The sequence below is a fragment of the Alosa alosa genome, chromosome 19, assembly GCF_017589495.1.
Source record: "Alosa alosa isolate M-15738 ecotype Scorff River chromosome 19, AALO_Geno_1.1, whole genome shotgun sequence".
Lineage (NCBI taxonomy): Eukaryota > Metazoa > Chordata > Actinopteri > Clupeiformes > Clupeidae > Alosa > Alosa alosa.
This window is the reverse complement of record NC_063207.1, coordinates 17,241,370-17,262,297: the sequence shown is the minus strand read 5'-3', so window position 1 is coordinate 17,262,297 and position 20,928 is coordinate 17,241,370. Positions and strand designations below refer to the sequence as shown.

General features: G+C 39.5%; 2 protein-coding genes across 2 annotated transcripts; one reads left to right on the top strand and one right to left on the bottom strand.

The window, feature by feature from the left end:
* The first annotated feature begins 562 nt into the window (after positions 1 to 562).
* Positions 563 to 8,598, top strand: glo1 (glyoxalase 1). The gene is made up of 6 exons (XM_048227674.1): positions 563 to 1,014; positions 2,611 to 2,693; positions 2,848 to 2,988; positions 3,108 to 3,175; positions 3,742 to 3,831; positions 8,277 to 8,598. The coding sequence occupies exons 1-6, from the start codon at positions 754 to 756 to the stop codon at positions 8,381 to 8,383; spliced, it is 750 nt and encodes a 249-aa protein (XP_048083631.1). The 5' UTR covers positions 563 to 753; the 3' UTR covers positions 8,384 to 8,598.
* A 271-nt stretch (positions 8,599 to 8,869) lies between these two features.
* Positions 8,870 to 20,923, bottom strand: slc38a6 (solute carrier family 38 member 6). Its single transcript, XM_048227672.1, has 16 exons — positions 20,676 to 20,923; positions 18,017 to 18,135; positions 17,658 to 17,731; positions 17,355 to 17,407; positions 17,172 to 17,211; positions 15,285 to 15,363; positions 14,994 to 15,079; positions 14,836 to 14,894; positions 14,671 to 14,736; positions 14,284 to 14,337; positions 12,601 to 12,680; positions 11,912 to 12,012; positions 11,441 to 11,565; positions 10,857 to 11,001; positions 10,382 to 10,476; positions 8,870 to 9,300 (listed from the first exon to the last, which is right to left on the bottom strand). The coding sequence occupies exons 1-16, from the start codon at positions 20,760 to 20,762 to the stop codon at positions 9,217 to 9,219; spliced, it is 1,347 nt and encodes a 448-aa protein (XP_048083629.1). The 5' UTR covers positions 20,763 to 20,923; the 3' UTR covers positions 8,870 to 9,216.
* Between the last annotated feature and the right edge of the window lie 5 nt (positions 20,924 to 20,928).

Here is a 20,928-nt window from a genome sequence, read left to right as displayed (position 1 = left end):
AGTTGGCCTAATATAATTTGACCAATGCTGATTTAGTGTGGTTCTTACACAAATATTAAACTAACAAAATCATAGGCTAGGTCTAGCATGTTGGTTAAGACGCTCATAGCCTATCCGTAGGCCTAATTCCGCAGCCAGCCTTCAGTACACACATGGCCTATGATCCAGGTTTTGATAATGTTACATTTATCAAACATTCACAACACTATGCATCAGTGATTCATATCGCTTTTTTGGCTAAAATCATTTAGGAGTTTGTGATCGTAACCTACGTTCATGAAACGCATTAGTCAAAGTCAAAAAAGTCAGCTTTATTGTCACACAATACTATATGCAGGGGAATTGAAATTACGTTTCTCCCTATCCCACGGTGAAGAAGACAATAAATATGATCCAGGGTTTGATTTATTGCGCAGTCGCGAGTTCGTTTTTTTAGGTGACGTTCCCAACGTCAATACCAAAGATTCTAGAGCGCTCTAGAATGGTCAAAACTGCCACAGGGAATTCCAGTGTGAAAATCCTTGGGAACACTACTACTAGCCTACAGTCAGACATCTTCAAGGGTCTACTTTTTGCATAGCTGATTCTGCTGGCTTGAGCTCATGTGACTTGCCGCAGCCAATGTTAATGCTGACCTATATTCCCCTGAAGTTGACACATTCGTGGCGCTAGTAGTTGACAAATAGGAACTTGACCTCCATGATGGACAGTTAATAAAGAAAGCGCCACTGGTGCGCTGTTTAAATCAGCAGAATGCAGTGTTTCAGAACAACCTATTTACGTCTACCAAGTACACAATTTTGTATATACTCCATCTGCCACACGGGGGCCTACTGCGTTCAAACTGGAAGGAGCTGTATTAGGTTTGGTTTACCACGCCTAGCAGCAGCAGGCAAGACTTTGCGCCAGTCCCGTCGTTTTCACCTGAACCGGGCAGATCTCGAAATGACTGATCAAGGTTTAACAGACGAGGCTCTTGCAGCTGCTTGCAAGGATGGAAATCCTATTACCAAGGTAAAGATAGGTTTAGCCATGTTGCATGTATCGGGGGTCATCTTGGAAACCTAACATAGCAGAGTGCATAACGTTAACGCTGAGGAAGTTTTAACCGAGCCCTACGGGACAGTCGTTAGACAGCCCACTGGAATGTGAATGTTGGTGTATCAAACTCGTGGATCACTCACTGTAAAGTAACTTAACTATGGGTAGTGATACATTTCCCATCTGACGAGTCAGTAATAGTAGTAAAATAAATGATTTAAAACGTACAACGTACAACTTACCCATGTTATGTTCACAGGTTGTGCTAACACTGTGCTAACGTTTATGTTGTATCAAGTTCAACCAGAAGCTAGCCTAGGTAGTTGCTAATAATATCAGTGTTTCAACTATTTATGAACATTAAAAGTTATTGGATAGCGAATTGGCTTCTGGTCAAGAGTGGCAATTCGACAATTCCAGAATTAGCACTGACATTTCCGACTTATGCTTCTAACTGCTATGCGTGGCGAGAGCTCTGACATTATACACGATGTTAACTTGACTGATTGTGCTGCTATGTAGGTAGGCAGTTCCAGAGCCATTTCGCAGCCTATCAGAGAATATAGCGAACATTTATCAGGTGATGGGAAAGTTCCAGACTCACAGATTGTAGAAATATTTGGAAATGACCGTAATTGGACATTCCTCCCACAAAGACTTTTTTGGGGGTCCACACCCATTTTTCAAGTAGGCCTTCAATTAGGTAGCCTACTTTACCTTTTTTGCTTTACAAAAAATGACAGTCCTCAACCAGATTGCGAAACAGAGGCCTTATTGCAAATTTAACACCATTTCTGAATCAAAACAACCTTATTATATCGTCACCATTAGATTCAACTGAATTGTCATTGTGCAGATCAAGTTCAAAGACAACAAAATGCAGTTTGCGTCTAACCAAAAGTGCAAAAAAGCGTAAAAAGGTTTACAGTCATATAAATTAAATGGAAATATGTGCAGTGTATTAGCAGTAGGCTAACCTAAAGAGCAGAATGGCTATGCAGTATGATAATGTATACAACGTGCAGTGTAGTGGCAGTTCATTATAAGAGTAGTAAGAAGAATAGATATAGCCTGTATCAGTGTATTAACAGTAATATATTATGAGAAAAACAGAATAATTATGTGTATTCAGTATGAACTGAATAGACAGATATGTATAATATGTACAGCTACGTGCAGTGTGGTAACAGTACCATTGCAGTGCAGAAACAGTAACATTATAAGAGTAGTAAGAATAAGTGTATGTGCAGGATGAATAGTATGAGGAGCAGTAAAATATGATCATCATCAACCATTGTTTATTCAGGGAAGGTTGATGCCATGAGTTAACAAAAACACAGCAACAACAATCAAATAAAAACAATAAAAGAGTGTATGATACAAAAAACAAATAAAAACTAATATAGACTTGTGTGCATTATCTGTATGCCACACAGTAGCCTAGGACAATTGTTCTCAGAGGTCCCTAGACAATAAATTGACATCTTGAAAGCCTGGATGTTCATGAGGTTCATGGTGGTTGAATTCTGGTTATGATATTGGTTATGATATTGGTTGTTGTTCTTACAGGATTTCATGATGCAGCAGACTATGCTCAGAGTTAAGGATCCAGTGAAGTCCTTAGATTTTTACACACGAATTTTAGGAATGACGTGAGTCATGGATCAGCAGTCTTTTCTTGCTTTAATTCTTCTCTCTGTCTTTCCTTTGTGTTTAATCCTTCCTGGTTCTGTTCCGTAGAACACAGGAGATTATGAAAAACAATTTTAACATAGGGTTTCTGTGTGTGTGATCTGTTTTGTCCAGCTTGCTGCAAAAGTTTGATTTTCCAGCAATGCGGTTCTCTCTCTACTTCCTGGGTTATGAGGACAAGAAGGAGATTCCAGGTGATGTGAAGGAGAGGACGGCGTGGACCTTCTCCCGAAGAGCCACCATTGAGCTAACACAGTGAGTTCTGCACATCATGAGTACAAACCTTTCCGTATTGTACAGATGTCCTGCTGTGATGCTGTTGCTGAACATGGAGCTGCTGTTATTCACTACTGTAAATGCTCTCCTGCCAACAGTAACTGGGGTTCAGAAACTGATGACAGCCAGTCCTACCACAATGGAAACTCAGACCCACGTGGATTTGGTGAGTTTCTTTATGTTTTTTGAAAGCACATGATTCATCTTGATATCCAGACATGGGTAATAACTCTAACCTGACTCTCGCCAGATGAATTTAATTCCGCTTAGCTCCGCCTAGCTTCACTCACATCCATCTGGGTCCTCTTCCATTGAGAGTGATTTCTGCACCCGATTTTATGGTACAGCCAATCAGGACGCAGGGCGGGAGTTTCATAGATGTGACATAGTGTAGAAGCGACTGTGAGACTGTTCAGCGTGACGGGTTGGCTTCGATGTGAGTGGTTGAAGTAGCATGTCAATAGATGACGGACAAGTGGCGTATTCAATCATATGCAAGCATTTTTTGATTAGGCCCTGCCTTCTGAAACACCATTCCAATTGATCGGTTCCAGATGGATGAGTGGAGCTAGGCGGAACGAAATTCATCTGGCGAGTCAGGTTATAATAACTCACCAATCTCCACAAATAATAGGCCAGACATTACGTAGGATGATTATCACCATGAGGTTTTGTTCAATAAATGTTCAACAAATAAATGGGAACTGTTTTTTTATGTTTTTACTTATGTAGGGCACATTGGCATTGCTGTCCCTGATGTGTATGCAGCCTGCAAGCTTTTTGTGGAGGAAGGAGTGACCTTTGTGAAGAAGCCAGATGATGGTGGGTATTGAAAACTAAAACCTTGCATCAGCTTCATGGGTTTTAAGCATGGAGATTTAATATAGAACTACAGAGAGAGAGGGAGGAAGTACTGCCCCCATTCAGTTCAATGGCCCATGCTAGGCTAGCTACTTCAGCAAAGAAGTTTAAAATTGACCGCAGCCATCTTTATCAAAATGGTATTTCATGTAGCGTATAGAGTGGCGAAGTCCCGCCCCTTCTACTTCCGGTCCATGGGACCTATCTTTCAAAAAATTATGAACAGGAGTTAATGGAGAGATAACAATTATTTTTTGGTCCAGTTTGAATTGTGCCACCTAATTTCACATATGATATGTGTGTGAATTTAAAAGATAATTTTTCACGCCAAGAAAGTACTGTTGTTCGATAGACTTCAAAAGTTATGTTGGTTTTGTGCGAATCCACTCAGTGGACTACATCTCTCGCCTCGAGCGATGTACGCCACCAACTAAAATGAAACGATAAGAGCTGTTATGCTAGTTAACGGTTGCATCTTGCTGCCTGCTATGTCACTTAACAGTATGTAATGTACAGTCTATGGACGAATACAATTTACCTGATGTGTTTAATCCTCTGACTCATGGTATTTTCTTCGGCAAGGAAAGCCCAATTAAGACCTGTTGCTGGTATGCTTGTACAATCTAGTGTGGCTGTGAATGAGCTAACATCACTAGCGCGACTGATGGGTTTGTAGTCGTTGGAATTACGATCTTTCACAATGTTGTAATTCAATAGTTACGAAACAAACTGCAAATGTCTTTACATGAAAAATTGTCTTTAAAATTGACAAACATCATATGGGTAATTCAAGGCACAAGTCAACCGGGACCAGAAAATAATTTCTTTTTCGCCATAGACTGCCATTCAATTTTTTTTAAAGATAGGTCCCATGGAGGCAAAGGGAAGGGACGGGACTTCGCCGCTCTATTTCCGGCACCAGCTAGAGTTAACCAATTAGGTTCCACGTTACAGATGAAGACAACGGACGGAAATACAACAGCATAGACCTCTCCAGAATAAGTCCCTCCTCCTAACTTCTGTATCCATCCAACCTTCAGTCGTCAAATGTCTATGGGAAATAACATGGCGTTTTGAAAGATCGTACCTGTCAAACTCTGTAGGTGACAAAGTAGAAAAAGCTGTGGGCAGATTGGCCTACACACTTCTGCCATCTAGTTTCCACTGGATTTTTTGATTGTAACGGCACCGACAATCAAAAAATCCAGTGGAAACTAGATGGCAGAAGTGTGTAGGCCAATCTGCCCACCAGCTTTTTTCTACTTCGCTACCTACAGATGTTTTACCGGGTATGATATTTCAAACGCCATGTTATTTCCCATAGACAATCGACGCCCGGAAGTTGGATGGATACGGAAGTTACGGAGGCGGGACTTATTCTGGAGAGGTCTATGTCATTGATGTAGATTGGATATTCTTGCAGAGGAAAAGTAGTTTTTCGAGAATGCGCATCATCTATTGCCATAGGCGCAAGTTTATTTTATTGGTTCGCTATTGGGATAACATTTTGGGTATGGTGGTACAGGAGTTTGCCCCGTGTCTCGAAGTTCTATAATGTGATATTCATTGATGTTATAATACACAATGCGAGTCAATATTGAGTAAGAATTAAATATTTTGTATTGGTCACGCAAATAATGATCCCTATGACAGGCTGTATTGTAGGACATTAAGTGCACAAGATGTAGCCTACAAAAATGACTAATTGAAGTAGCCTACAAAAATGACTAATTGAAGTAGCCATGGTACATAAGAAACTTGTGGATAGCCGGGATGTTTGGTGCGCCCCGTATGTATATTTGCAGATTGTTAAACCGAAACTTGCAGGCTGAAATGAAGCCAACGCAAATTAAAACACTTACCGATAGACACACACACCCCTCAGTCAGGGTTCCCGCGGATCCTTAAAAAGTCTTAAATACAACTTACAAGGCCTAAAAAAAGTCTTAAATTGTTAGAGATGTCTTGAATTTTCGAAAGGGAGACACTCGTCTGATAATTTGCTGCGCAATTTATGAAGGAATTACGGTCTGACAGAAAAAGAAAACAAACGTTTTCGCAATCAGAAGGAAATACTGTACATGTTAAGTTGATCTGTTTGCATCTTTCCAGCGTGTGTTGCTGGCCTAGCCTAGGGAAGAAAATATCTGTCTAAGTTATAATACCTGTAATATCTGTCATCAGCTTGCTTGCCAGCCTTACCCAGTAGGCCTACTTCGCAAAAGTTGTGAAATATAACCGTTTAATATAACCATTTTTTTTAATGGCGGCAACTGGCTACATAAAAAAAACCTGTGCGTTCATAATATGTACGTGCTTGAGATGAAACCAGCAGTTTTCAGCAGGATCCGAGGAGGACCTGTCTCTTAATTACTTTAAAACAAGTCAATGGTTTTACAATGTTTCAGTCAAGCTTTGGTTAGTTTAGATACAACTGGTATGCAAAATGTAAAGTGGTGGATTAACTTTAATTTGCTGTGCTGCATATGGGACATATAATGCATATGGGAATAGATGCACATAGTAAATTATATAAAGTAGGCCTATTAAAATATTTAAATAGCTTAGTCTAACTTTGAAAAAAAAAATATTGAAGGGAATCCAGTCCAGTGCATGTCTTTGGCAAGTAATCTAGGCTACTACAGATACAGGTGAAGAACAGTCAGCCTCAGCCAGTAAGCACAACCAGATATGTACAGCTAGCTTCAAAAGCAGACCATAAAATTGGGCATTTATAGCTGTGAAGGTGATTCACACACAATTATTTTTCTTTCACCAGAATATATTTGGTAACTTCTGTAGACATCCAAAATGTGGTGGGGGTTAAAATTAGTAGGAAAAAAAAACTATTGCATAAAACAATTTTAAGTTGCCGTATGTATCTTTTTGCCGTGGTATGGTCTTCATTTTTCCATTTAGATGTCTTGAAAAGGTCTTAAAAGTCTTTAAATTTGCACTTGGAAAATGTGCAGATACCCTGCCCTCAGGTATAATGCAGTTCGAGCAACCAGGCATTTCAAGTGTCTGCAATTGCTGTCACTATCAGAAACTTCTGACACAATCTCATAGAAACCAATGCAGTTGACGCTTCATCTATTTAAAGTTGAGGGGAGAGGGTTGTTGGATATTTGGCTATTGCCTCGGCTGGCAGCCTGATCATTTAAATCAAATGGAAGTAGCCTAATCATGTCAATGGTGCAGGAAAACAAACTGATAGTCATAGAAATGAATTTTGTGTGTTTGTGTAAAAATGTTTAGTTTCTTCGACAGAGTAGGTTAATAATTGGATTTAAGTCATTGCTACACATCTGCTAAATGTATTGTCATAGTCAGTTACTTTGCCAACCCACAAATAATGGAAACATTAGCAATATAATGACATTTAATTACTTTTTTCTTTTACCACAAAGCCTAGACCATGCAAGTAGTAGGTCAAGAATCCATAGGTTAATCCAAGTAGGCAGAAATGCCTACCACCAATATGGACGCATGAGGATGCGCGTGCCCAACACTAAACTCGTGCATGAGCTGTCATCTACCAATCAGCATGTAAAAACTGGTGCCGGAAGTCGGCCCATGGGACACCATATTTTAAGAAATGTAGGCGCCCAAATGCCATGCTAATTGGCTGAAGCTAACCCTGACTCCCTGGTTTTACAGTGCAACCGGAAAGTTTTCAGACCCTTTCAAGTTTTCCACATTTTGTTATGTGTCAGACCCGCCTTAAAATGGATTCAGTTTATTTTTTTTAGAACTTGATTGGAGTCCACCTGGGACTAAATGAATTCATTGGACATTATTAGGAGAGGCACACATCTATCTATATAAGGTCTCACAGTTGATGGTGTATGTCAGAGTGAAAACCAAACCACGAGGTTGAGAGAATTGTCCGTAGATCTGAAACTGAGTAATCAGGCCCTTTGTCCCCAATTACTCAGTTTGGCTGGGCGGCCAGATCTACGAACACTGTTGGTAATGTCCAATGAATTCATTTAGGCCCAGGTGGACTCCAATCAAGTTCTAGAAGCATCTCAAGGAACGTTGATAGAAGTAGGATGCACCATAGCTCAATTGCAAGAGTCATAACAAAGGTTCTGAATACTTATGCAAATGAGTTATTTCCATCTTTTATTTTTGATAAATTTACAAAACACTCCAAACACCTGCATTTTTGTGGAATATTGGAGTATTGTGTATAGATTGATGAAAAAATTTGATTGCACTGTAAGTGCTCCTCACAACCCGATGACTAGTTTGGTTTGTGGCTGAATGTGTAGTGGTACTTTATAACCAACATTTTTGTGTGGGGGCCTGCTGTCCTCTTTACTCCAGAACTTCTCCAGCAATTGCTGACTGTTTTTCACTGACCTAGAAGAATGCCCACATGACATGCTTTCTTATTTCAGGTAAAATGAAAGGCTTAGCGTTCATTCAGGACCCGGATGGTTACTGGATTGAGATTCTGAGCCCCAACGGTATGGTCCCCATCACCTCAGGTGGAACATCAGGTTGAACCTCAGGGAGCAGGAGTTGCGTTGACCATCATGTGCAATTTAAGAACATATGGGAGAGAGAACTGGAGGTTTGCGAAATTTGTAATTACAGAGGTCAAGAATATAATGTACTAATTGTGATAACTGTGATGACAGATGCTACTATGAAATTATTTTTCTCATGCATTAAATTTTTTTTTGTCAATTATTGGTTATTAAATTGTTCTTAACACTACTTATATTTTCTGTGGTTGGTATCAACACAATCATGTAGTGTCTTCACTTGTTGCCATTTTTGACTTATAGTAGATCAATAAATGCTACTCTGAAGTCAATGCTTTTTGCTTGATAAATGTAACTTTTTCCATTCATATAATGGTAAAACTTTACTTAAAAACCTTCGTTAGCTTGTTAAATGCCATTAGTCAAAGTCAAGATCATAGTCAGAAAGAGAACTTACAAAAATGTCAATGTAACATCAATGGTTCATTTAAAAAAAAAAATGATTGAATTAGTACGTGAAATATTTATTGTAGTATTTCAGAAAATACGTGCAAAAGACAAATTATCAACATATAAAAATGATCCCTTTTTAGATCCATTATTGCTTCAATTATCAAACATCAATTAAAATCACAACATTCATGATATCATAAAAGACAAAAATTCATAATTTGTTTTCTCATCACAGAAACGTCCATATGTAAACAGTATTCAATATCAGAGTTTAGTGTGTGCGCATGTGCATGCTTGTGCAGAAACAGCCGTGTATAATGAGGAGTGTCGACTGGTCCTGTTCTGTGTGCTCAGAACAGCATACTGGTTGTTTTACCCTGACGGGGCTGGGATTGCATCAGGAGTTCTGTGCCCAGAAGACGACGATGATGCTTAGACTCAACAACCCAACAAGCACTCCAGTCACAACCAAGCACACCGCCTGCAGAAGAGCATAGAATAGCATTAGCATACACACACAAACATGCACACCAACATAGAATTCCTATGGAAAAAAGAAAACTCAGATTTGGAACTTATGTTCAGATGACTATAGTTTATGTTTAAGATGACTTAGTTGATAGCTTATAGATATATATATATATATCATTGTAAGCCTAATTCACAGTGATTTCACATTTTAGAAAATATAAAGGGCTTGAAGAGTGCATAAGGATTAAGCTTTAGGCTGTGTGAAATTTTAAGGTGTAATTTATGGTCAATATTGATAAATGCAAAAGATAAAAAGGTGTACAAAATATGAGCAAGCACCGTTATATTAAAACTGGAAAATTAATATACAGAGCATAGAAGGAAGCTGATGTAAGAGTACCACTTCATCTTACATAATCAAGTTTTTAAGGCTACATAGCGATCATGAAAACATGAACATAAGAAATAATAAGGCACAATAAGTAGAGGGGGAATCTGTCAATATCTTCACATCAGCTATTCTTGAGCAAGTAGGATTTTTATTGCCCACGACCTACTATGCTGAGTAAATCACTCACTCAGCCCATTTCAGACCAGAGGACGATGAAATACAAACAATGTCTACCCACACACACCCATGCTGGAACATACACAACGAAACTGCAATACACCCTACTGTTAGTGAAGGAGGTAAAGAGACTGCAGCTTAGCCATGGCCCCATCCTGTACATTCCTATTCAGACACCTAAATCTCACTAAGCTAAGACCAAAGCCCAAACCACCTTTACCCCATTTTATAAACACATACACTGAAAATGGCAGAAAATAAACTTAACTTTAGCATGCCAGCATGACAGGGTTAATGCGAAAAGGTAAAGATTGCAGCCTGAGGTAAATATTTATCCAAAAAGAGTTGGTTAGAAGTCAGGGTAAAAAAAGTTAGACCAAGAGGAGTATATAAAATACCTCCAAAAGCCACTAACGGTTGCGACTGGAGAGCATGCGGACACAGAGAAACAGGAGCAGAGATTCAGTATCAGAGGCGGAGAGGGAAAAGCTGAGCCATAATGGCAGAGGAGGATAAGTGGTACCCCAATGGCTGGTAGTGACAGGAGTGGGTCGGAGCGCATCCTCAAGGAGAACAGGCCCGGGAACACAAACAGCAGACAGGTGGAGGTGGTGGAGCCTGCAGGACAGAGGAGAGTTACACTCGTCGGACACTAATGAAAACACAGGCACTAACGTGAAAGACATTCTGAAGAGAGTAGCAACCAACCCCACCTGAGACCCTGACCTTTACCCTAATCTTTGTCAGCTTTACCTCAACAACTAGAATCCAAGAATATAGGACACTGTATTCTGCTACCATTATTGGTTCTTTTACTAGGAATTAATACAATTTAAGCTACTGCAATAGTATTGCAATATCCACAGATATTCTCAATAATTATTCTACTGTTGTAAGTCCATTTGGTTAAAACTTCTGCTTGTAAGAATTTGTTAGTAAGAATGCCCTGAACTGCACCCATGGCAAACAGCTAATACTCCACCCACAGCCTGACTTACCAATAACGCCAAAGACGTTCCTGATGTCAGGGACAAATATGGCTAGCAGCAGCACGATGGTGAGAAGCAGTAGAGTGGTGAGGGAGTGAGAGAACCAGGAGAATGGCCGATTCCCCATCACCAACATCTGTACAGCCTTCCGAGCCTTCCGAACACACACACACACACACACACACACACACACACACACACACACACAGAGACAGAGAATTCTGAGTCTGTCTTTTAATTATTATTAAAATAATTTTATTATTTTATTTTATTATTCTTTAATTATATTATTTTACCTTGTGTGATTTATGTTTTCTGTTTTTATTATAAGCTTTACTTTTCAAACTATTTTTTGACTATTGCCCTTTTATGCTTTTATTTGCTAATACTGTTTGCGTTTGTTTATGTAAAGCACATTGCCACACACACACACACACACCAATTTTATTACATCATCATCAACAAAATATAGAAAAGAAAGAGGGGGATATTGAAAGAAATATATCTGTGTGTGTGTGTGTGTGTGTGTGTGTTTGTGTGTGTGTGATGGAAATGGTAAGCATGTGTGAAATAGGAATGTGTGTTACACTCACTGGGAAGTGGATGAGAGGCACGGTGAGCAGCACTGCTAAAAGGATAGCCAGACGCACCAGCATCACCAGGATGTCACGTGGTAGGTAGGTATCGTAGCCTAGCAGCAGCTCAGAGTCCACCTTATCTGTTTTACACAGACCAGCTCAGTAAATCACATATGGACAGATTGTGCCTCAAATATTAGAAAGGATATAATGAATATGAATAATGAATAAATATGTCCTCAGAGACTCAGTTGTGTGTATGTATGTGTTTGTATTTTATAGAAAGAAAGAGAACATTAAATAAAAATATAAATATATAAATATAAAAAATATAAAAATTTAAATAAATAAACAAACCAACAAACTGAAGTATGCCCTACCACAGAAGGTGAGGACTCCGAATAACAATATATGAATCTGTTCTCAGAGACTCATTGGTGTGTATGTGTTTATAAGGAAGGATAGGTAAACAGGAATGTGCCATACCAAAGAAGGTGAGGTATCCAAATAAGGCAGAGATAAAATATAGTACAAAGCTGAGGGATATGCTGACATTCACCACATACTGCATTCGCTTCTTATTGGGTCTGAGCAAAGGAATCAGAGACAGCAAACATCATTTCCACTTCAGCAGTCATATCAGACAAGACTTTTTGTTGATTTGTTACAACACTGTCTGGAGCCAAAAGTTGAGTCAGAAGTTGGCTATACCCTTGACCTGACATTAAAGCAACACCAAAGAACTTTTCCCTCTGTCGCACGCACTATTTGTTTATCCAACGCCGGCTTTGCAAATAACAATGTCCACAGACAAGGTAGAATATGTTGCATGCTTTTACGAAAGTACGATGTATTGCGACATCAGATGCAAGTCAAATTTGTAGTTTCTTATGTCTCATTCCACCGAACTACAGATCCGCTTCCTGATCTTGCAAACTTACATAGTGCAGTTATAGCCGATGGAGGGCCGCGAAGCGAATGCAGAAGTGCCGTTCACCCTGTTACGAGTTGATGAACCACTGAAACGATTTTGGAAACATTATTTTAAGGTACAAAAAACTCTTTGGTGTTGCCTTAACCCGGACTTTAATCTTTAATGAGTGAATTAATTGAAAATGTTTTATGACTCACAAACCACATCAATGGACACAGACAAACAGAGATAGCATACACACCTTTGCAGTTCACAGTAGATAGGAAGGATTGCAGTGTGACAGAGGAAAGAGAAAGCCATGGTAGGGACAGCATATGCGCCCTGAAACAAATACAGAACAGACACTTCAAAAGGTACACAAAGCTTAAGGAATGTTAGGGTATCTAGATGTACCGTAAAATGGTAAAAAATATGACCACCGCTCAGTCCTGCACATTCTCTCCACAAAAATAAATCATGCTTGTCAATTTGTCTCCATCTCCTACTGCATCCCCTACTTTTGCAACTTTTGTGTATGTAAATGAGTGTGTGCATAGTGTGTTTGTTTTTGTGTATTGTTTGCTTGTGTGTGTGTGTGTGTGTGTGGGGTAAAGGGGTGTGCGTGTGTGTCTTTATGTGTGTGTGTTTTTCTGTGTGTGTATGTGTGTGCGTGTGCCTCCTTGCCTGCATGTGTGTGTGTGTTTATCTGTGTGTGTGTGTGTGCCTGCTGCCTGCATGCGTGTGTGTGTGAGTGTGTCAGGGGCGCCCCCAAGGGGTGGCCTGGGGTGGCCGTGGCCACTACATCATAAAGTCTGGCCACCCCTGGCTATGTGGTTGATGGACGCAAAATGCATCCAAATTAACACCCATTATTCTCTGTTGAATTGCTTACGGAGTACTTATCACACATAAATCAGACAATTATCACGTGGAAGAGCGGAAACAGAATTCCAATGATATTAGCGGCTAGGTGCTGTGATCAACGGTTCGGGAGAAAATTAACGTTGGATATGCATGCCATTTAATCATATTCCCATTCTGCACACAGTGCTTCGTCCATCACCACACCCATTACTCTTGGTTGCATATCTCACGAACACTTCACTCAACACATAGCAAACCAAATGTCAAAAATAAACAGCAGACCTTACCGGACTACCGGATATGAAGCATTCCTCTGTACATTCCTCTGTACTGTACTGTACAGTGTTCCTTGATATAAAGGCTGACATAAGATATATGCAAGCATGATCACATCATACTTTCCCAGATATGGGTAGCATAGTCTTGAATAGGGTATAGTCTAGCATATGAAGAGCTCTTTTCCAAAACACTATAAATCCATTTTTGAAAACATCAATAAGTCATGTCATTTAATTGTGTATTTCAGGTAATATCAATAATGCAATTACAATGCCTCGTTTTTGCCTTTTCATTTTTAACTAGGTGGTGCTACACCTCAAATGAGTGGATATGGGATGTATTGACATGGCCCCTGGAGACCAACATACCAAAATAATTTAGTCATCCTAGGCCCTACAGTTCTCAAGATATTCACAGAAAACTTAGATATGGGATGGGTTGACATGCGTGATTTATTTTGGCAGAGAGAATGTGCAGGACTGAGCGGCGGTCATATTTTTTACCGCTATGCGGTATATCTAGTTCTGACATCTAATAAGTCAGTATTGCCCTTCATTTTCTACCTTTACTCACGCTAAAAATTTGTCATACCAGCTTCAACTCATAGACCTTTATCAGTGCCCTCTATTCCCTACGACAATGATGAAAAGATTTCAGAGCCTTTTTGTGCACTTCTGCTTGAACTACTCAAAAGTCTGCATGATAATCTATGTGGTGCCAGTAGCAACAAAAATATAACAAGCATGTACTGATAATTAATGTCATATAAATGTGGACATAAATCCATATAGGTCATGCAAACCTTGCTGTTGAAAACAAAGAGTTTTGGTGTGCATTCTGACACATTCGAAGGCAGCTGTGGGAGAAAAAAAAACACAGTCATATGAAACTGATCTGAGAAACTGAGTTCTGGTGTCTTTCATTATCAGATGGCTGCATGCTAGCCTGATGCAGCCAACCCCACATTTGCAATTGTTAAACTGGAAAAGTGTATTCCAATGGAGCTAGAGGCGTTACTATTAAACTTAGACCTAAATTACACTGAAAATGGCTAAGTTAACTAGTAACTCACACTTCTGCCCCATCCTTCTCCACTACAGTCACACATGCATGTTCACATTTAAAACCATGTGTGTATGGATATGTTTAGGCATGTATGTGGGTTTATATTGTATGCATGCAAACAAACCTCATATAAACTTAGAGTTCCATTGACTGGGAGTGGACAAGGTATGGACCATTTCTTTATTACAATCTGCAAGAAAGAATATATACCATTCATAATTGCTCACACTCCAAATTGTGTGTGTGTGTGTGTGTGTGTGTGTGTGTGTGTGTGTGTGTGTGGACTTACCACCACTGTGAAAAAGAACATGAAGAAAAAGGCCAGACTGCTGGTATAACCCAAGAAACCTGTTACAAGACACATGCAAACACGCCCATATTACATCATGCAGAAACCTTTTCTTCTACCAACAGACTCCACATAAAACAGATCCCTCAAAGCCTTACCAATCTTGGGCAATATGGCCAGTGGAAGCACCACACAAACAGTAACCAGGATGACAAGAATGGTGCCATCCTCATACCATTCACCCCTACAGAGACAAAAGAGAGAGAAGGTGGGAGGGGGAGGGGGGGCAAAAATAAACATGAAATACATTTGGAGTATTAACAAGACACAAGACAAGACACAAGAGAAGTGAGAAATAAGACTAGTACTAGTCTACACGTATATACAGTATGTGTAGACCAGATGGTTATAACTTGTCTGAACGATTTGTGGAGCATGATGAGGGTTACCGTTCATGATCTGGACTGAGGAAGCCACTGATGGCGGCAGGAAACTCAGACTTGAGGATGAACATGTAGGAGGACATAGCTGTGGGAAGGGAATTCAGAGGTAAGTCACAACATTGTCGTTGTGGTAAAATGCACATTCACACAGTTGTCTACAGTGAGCTTGTACACACACACTCAAACAAACACACACACACACACACACACACACACACACACACACACACACACACATTTATAGAACCATACCTTGTCTATTTCCACAACAATTGTTTAGAATACAGTTGTTTACAATCATATTGCATATTATCATATTTCTTACATGTATTTGAGCATCAACCTTTTAATGTTTCACATTTTAGTTCTATATCTTCACTGAATAACCTTCTGTAAGTCCCAACATTTACATTTTTACTCTATAAAATGTATTTTTATTTATAATATGGTAACAGTCAGGGTTGGGTCAGATTACTTTGAAATGTAATCCATTACTGACTACAAATTACATGGCAATTTTTGTAATCAGTAACGTAATCAGTTGGATTACCAAAAACATGTAACGTAATCTGATTACTTTAGGATTACTTTTAGATTACTTCAATAAATATGTCCCTTAAGTAAAAGACACCACCACTGAATTGATGAAAGAATTCTCATTCTATTTTTCTCTTCATTATTTCATTACATCTAAGAAATCTCTTTGCTCTGAGTAAAGCATTCCTGTGTCAATTAACTAATCTTTTCCCCAAAAAATCTTAATGTAGCCCCTTGTTTTAGTGTTATCATTTACTTTGAGGTCACCAGGTCCCATTGTCTGAATAACATTTTTATAGCTATTCTCCACTTTGGGGTGGTGTTTTGGTGGTTGAAATTTTCACCCCATCCCAAAATGGATCACTTAGTCATCATGGATATGATCATGGATCACTATTCTCCAAACATGCACAACTCAGCTTAACCTTTATAAGGGCACACCTGGACAATGAATTTAGCTTTCGCTGGATTTTTTTGACCTAGGAATATGGCCTGAAATTGAATGACACCATGTCCATTTCAATTGTGGGGGTGAGAAAATTATTCCTTTGGGATGTTTTTCAACCAGGGGGACCTGCTGACTTTCTCAAAGTAAACGGTAACACTAAAACAAGAGGCTACATTAAGATTAGGAAGAAAATATCAGGCAGTGTGCCGAGAGACCTGCCCCAATAGTAAATAAGTTAGTAAGTATAGATACTCTTTTGATCCCGTGAGGGAAATTTGGTCTCCCAATCCGTGAATTAGTGAAGCACACAGAGCACACAGTGAACACACAGTGAGATGAAGCACACAAAGAACACACAGTGAGGTGAAGCACACACCAACCCAGAGCAGTGAGCTGCCTGCTACAGCGGTGCTCGGGGATCAGTGAGGGGTTAGGTGCCTTACTCAAGGGCACTTTCAGCCGTGGATGTGGGCATGGGAGAGCAGTGCTCAACCACTTCTCCCGCCCACATTTTTTCTACTGGTCGGGGATCGAACCAGCAAGCCCGAAGCTTGTCAAATTAAAAGATAGCTAGGCTATCATAAAATAGTTGCATTGTTTGCATGATAAAATGTAATCAGGTAATCCCCAACAATGTAACTGTAATCTGATTACACAATTTTTTTATTGTAATCTGGGCTGATTATAGTTACTTGATTTTTGTAATCTGATTCGTAATCCAGATTACATGCAATCCGTTACTACCCAACCCTGTGCACAGTTCATTAACAAAAATGCATTAATACTCACATTCACTAATCATTTGGCTGAGCATAAAAAAAAACATTCAGAAGTTCATTCACAACATTCAGATTTCTGGTCATTTATGAAAATCTCAAATATCATTCTAAATATTCCTGGATACATACCTCCAATGTTCTGAATAAGAATAGCGCAGGCCACCAGGATCTGTGGGTGAGCAATCATCACAGTTGGTTACTTACATACACATGCAGAACACTAGAACTACAGCAGGACCCCCTGTATGGCGATGTTAGGGGGGTGTTGCTGAGACTATTTTGGCTAAATTCAAAACAAGGAATAATACTAACTTTACCAAACCTCCCAAATGCTCGGCCACCCAGATCTTCATAGGATGTAACACCTGAGGAAGAAAAGTATTGAACACTAAAAACAAACGAAAGCGCATATTGAATACTGAAAACAGATCACTCACTCACCGATGTCTTTTTTCAAAGTTGTCTTATCATTTCCTTGCAAGCAGATGCCCACACTACTGCCCTCACAACATGTAGAAGCAAATAATCAATACTGAATGTTTCCCCTCACTGTTTTTGTTTGCACAAGGCTAAAAGCCAAAGGTCAAGAGTTACACAAAATACAGGGAGTTTTACCTGTCTGGTCACATAGAGTAAGCAGCAAATGGATTGAATATGCAGCCAAACTGGCCACTACCAGCAGCAGGATACTGTACCAGAGAACAGAGAAAACACATAATTATATCGGTGGTGTGTACACAATCATAGTGTGTGTGTGTGTGTGTGTGTGTGTGAATGTTCCATATTTTGATAGTTAAAAAATAACAACTTGTCTGCAATTTCAAAAAAAGTGTGACCTCGCTAAGTCGTGTGTATCATGCCATTTCAAAGTGTGACACTCATATTTCAATTGTTGCAAGACCAAATTAATTTAAAGTTACTGATCAGCATCTTAGAGCTGCAGTATATCCACAGTGGGCTGTGCATGTAGTCACCTGAAACCCACGATGCCTGTGCTGGCCATTGCGAAAGACAGCCCCAGGATTCCACTCCCCATAATGGCATTAATCAGGTTAAACACAGAGGACTTCAAAGAGGCATTTCCACCCCGCATCTGAATGACAAGCAGAGAGAGAAAATGTCATTTGGCTGTTATATGATTGGCAGTGCACAATAAGGGTCACACGTATGTGACAGAGACACAAACACACCTCACACATGTTATTCAACAGACAAACCTCAAAGACATCGCTGCAACATACCAACACACACCATCCATTTTTCACACATGCAAACAACGCACTAATGACTAAAGCACCTGTCCAACTTAATTGCAGACATATTCATCATACCACAAACAAACAAACAAATACATCAATGTGCTATAAGTTCATAACGAAAGGATAAAAGCAGCAGATTGTTTCAAGCTTACCAGTGTAAGAGTTTGTTAAGGTATAAAATATTACACTATGTGTTAATGAAATACTTTCCTAAATATGTTTTACTCGTTTCTCTTCTGCGCTGTCAAGCAGGGCACTACCTGACCAAACAGATGTCAATTGAATACAGCCAGAACATGGGTATAGGAGCACGGTGAGATGCTGAATGGGTATAAATCTGTGGTAAAAAATCTGAAAGATCTACAGCCTACTGCCTGACATGTTCTTAATGAAACTCTCCAGGCTTCTTCCATCACTACTTCTCTGTTAGAATAGTAACTCAGAAATAATCTTTATTGAAAGAATGTGCATATCTGTATTGTACATAATTGCCTATTTAGGAGACTGCCTAGCTTTGAGTGGATTAGCATGAACCAAAGGCTAGATCGCCTGGTGATTTTCATCAACCTAATGGATTGTATCTATTCAAAGGTTAAGAGTTACACTTACTCACACAAAGTGATTGGTAGCACATGATAAGCACATGAAAACAGTATAGCATATCTACACCGAAGTCCATTGTGATTCTCACCTGAGAAGAGACCTGATCATATTTCAAGACACATCGATTCTACCATGCATTCAAATTCAGTAGGTTTTTCTTCCTTAATCTATGCACATTTCTACTTAAAAACTACTTAATTATAGAAGGGTTTTAAGGTCAAAAGTAAGGCATTTATAAGGGGTGAAATGAAGGGGCTGTGTTTCTTAGTGAGTAAAACGCTCATGCTGTCACAAAAAGTGATGACTGCAGTTCGCACACATGTGATGTCTTCGGTGGAAGGGTGAAGTGCATATCAGCATTTATGAAAACTGTGAAATCAGTGTGAGGACTTAACTCATCTTCATAGCTAGAATAAATTCTGCCTTGGTTTAAGTGTTTTATACGGAAGCGCATTGCTGCCACACTAAAATAAATAAAAAGGCTCAGTATTATGTAATTACGTGAAAACTTCCTTGTTATAACAATATCTTTTTCATGTTTTAACAAGATATTTATCATGTTATTACATGAAATTATCACGTTATTTCATGATACTGATATTTTCACGTTATAACGTGAAAATATCATGTTATTTCAAGACATGATATTTTTACGTTTTTACAAGATATACATCACGTTATTACATGAAATTATCACGTTATTCAAGATAATGAAACTAAACGAAACAAGAGGCAAGAATAGGATATGCTCGTTTACACGACTCAATCAAATTCTATTTTCTCGTTATTGAACACGGTGGATGATATTTTATAGGCCTATAGCCTATGCGAACACCCAAGCATTGTCCAGAATAGTCTGCACCTGTGTGCAGTAGGCTAGCGGAGTGGCAATCGGGAGAGTCGGGAGGATTCCCGGTGGGGCCGGGCTGATTACAGTGTGATCTCAAAAAGCGCATGCTATTGCTGTTTGAATATTTTCTTTGCTGTGCTCTCCAGCAGCCTGCACTGTGCGACTGCAGAGCTTCACTTCTCACTCCCCGCGTCCCTTCCCCACAGCCTTAGAAATGACTGCAATGACCTGCAGGCTACCGAGCCAGAGCGCTCTATACATTCACCCACATTGCGTGAAGATTCGCATATATTTATCAAAGACCTTTCTCCCTCTTGCGTCAAGTTAACGAAAGTTTTATTTATTGTGTTGATAAGAAGATAAAGCAGAACTATCAGGCTGTGTGAGCAGGCTATCCTGCACAGAACCTCTCTTCAGCCGCTCTCTGCTGATACACACACATCCCTCTTCGCTGCTCCTCAGTCAGCTGGGAATTGACCACACACACAGCCTGCACACACATACACACATGCACAAAAATAAACATTCATCAAGCAGCACTGTGTAATAGCAGTCAGGGTGCAAGTTCATAGACACGACTAGTTATCATTTATGCCAGCCATGAGCTCTCGTGGCCTTGTTTCGTTTAGTTTCGTTATTTTGAAATAACGTGATCATTTCATGTAAAACGTGATAAATATCTTGTAAAAACGTGAAAAAGACATTGTAATAACAAGAAACTTTTCACGTAATTACATAATACTGAGCCTTTTTATTTATTTTAGTGTGGCAGCAATACGCTTCCATAGTTTTAAGGTTTAACATCATCAAGAAAGCCAGTAATAAAATGAGCAATATCAACGCACACACACACACACAACGAACCAATGCAATGATTGACTCAACGTTGTTAAATTATAGGCTAATCAAAATGCAACTTACAGGTCCCAACAGAGGAGTTGATTCTTCATCGTCCCCATCGATAGGACGGTAGTCGCTCTGAACTGTCGTGTTAATGTTACGGTTCATTCTTACTTTGCCCTTCTGTAGAGGTAGTTTTGTGAATGAGACAGAGACAGAGGTATCAATTGCCAAGACACAAAGTTACCACGGTTTTATACTTCACAGCAACATTTCTTTCCAAAGTTGTGTTCTGTTTAAGTCACATGACCTGGAGAACTATTCGTGGCACGCC

Coding starts and splice junctions, on each gene's coding strand:
- glo1 (XM_048227674.1), top strand. CDS start 754: ATGCAGTGTTTCAGAACAACCTATTTACGTCTACCAAGTACACAATTT. Junction 2,989..3,107: donor GCCACCATTGAGCTAACACA/GTGAGTTCTGCA, acceptor TCCTGCCAACAG/TAACTGGGGTTCAGAAACTG. Junction 3,176..3,741: donor CTCAGACCCACGTGGATTTG/GTGAGTTTCTTT, acceptor TTACTTATGTAG/GGCACATTGGCATTGCTGTC.
- slc38a6 (XM_048227672.1), bottom strand. CDS start 20,762: ATGAACCGTAACATTAACACGACAGTTCAGAGCGACTACCGTCCTATC. Junction 17,732..18,016: donor ACAGGCATCGTGGGTTTCAG/GTGACTACATGC, acceptor TCTCTGGTACAG/TATCCTGCTGCTGGTAGTGG. Junction 17,212..17,354: donor CATTTGGGAGGTTTGGTAAA/GTTAGTATTATT, acceptor GCTCACCCACAG/ATCCTGGTGGCCTGCGCTAT.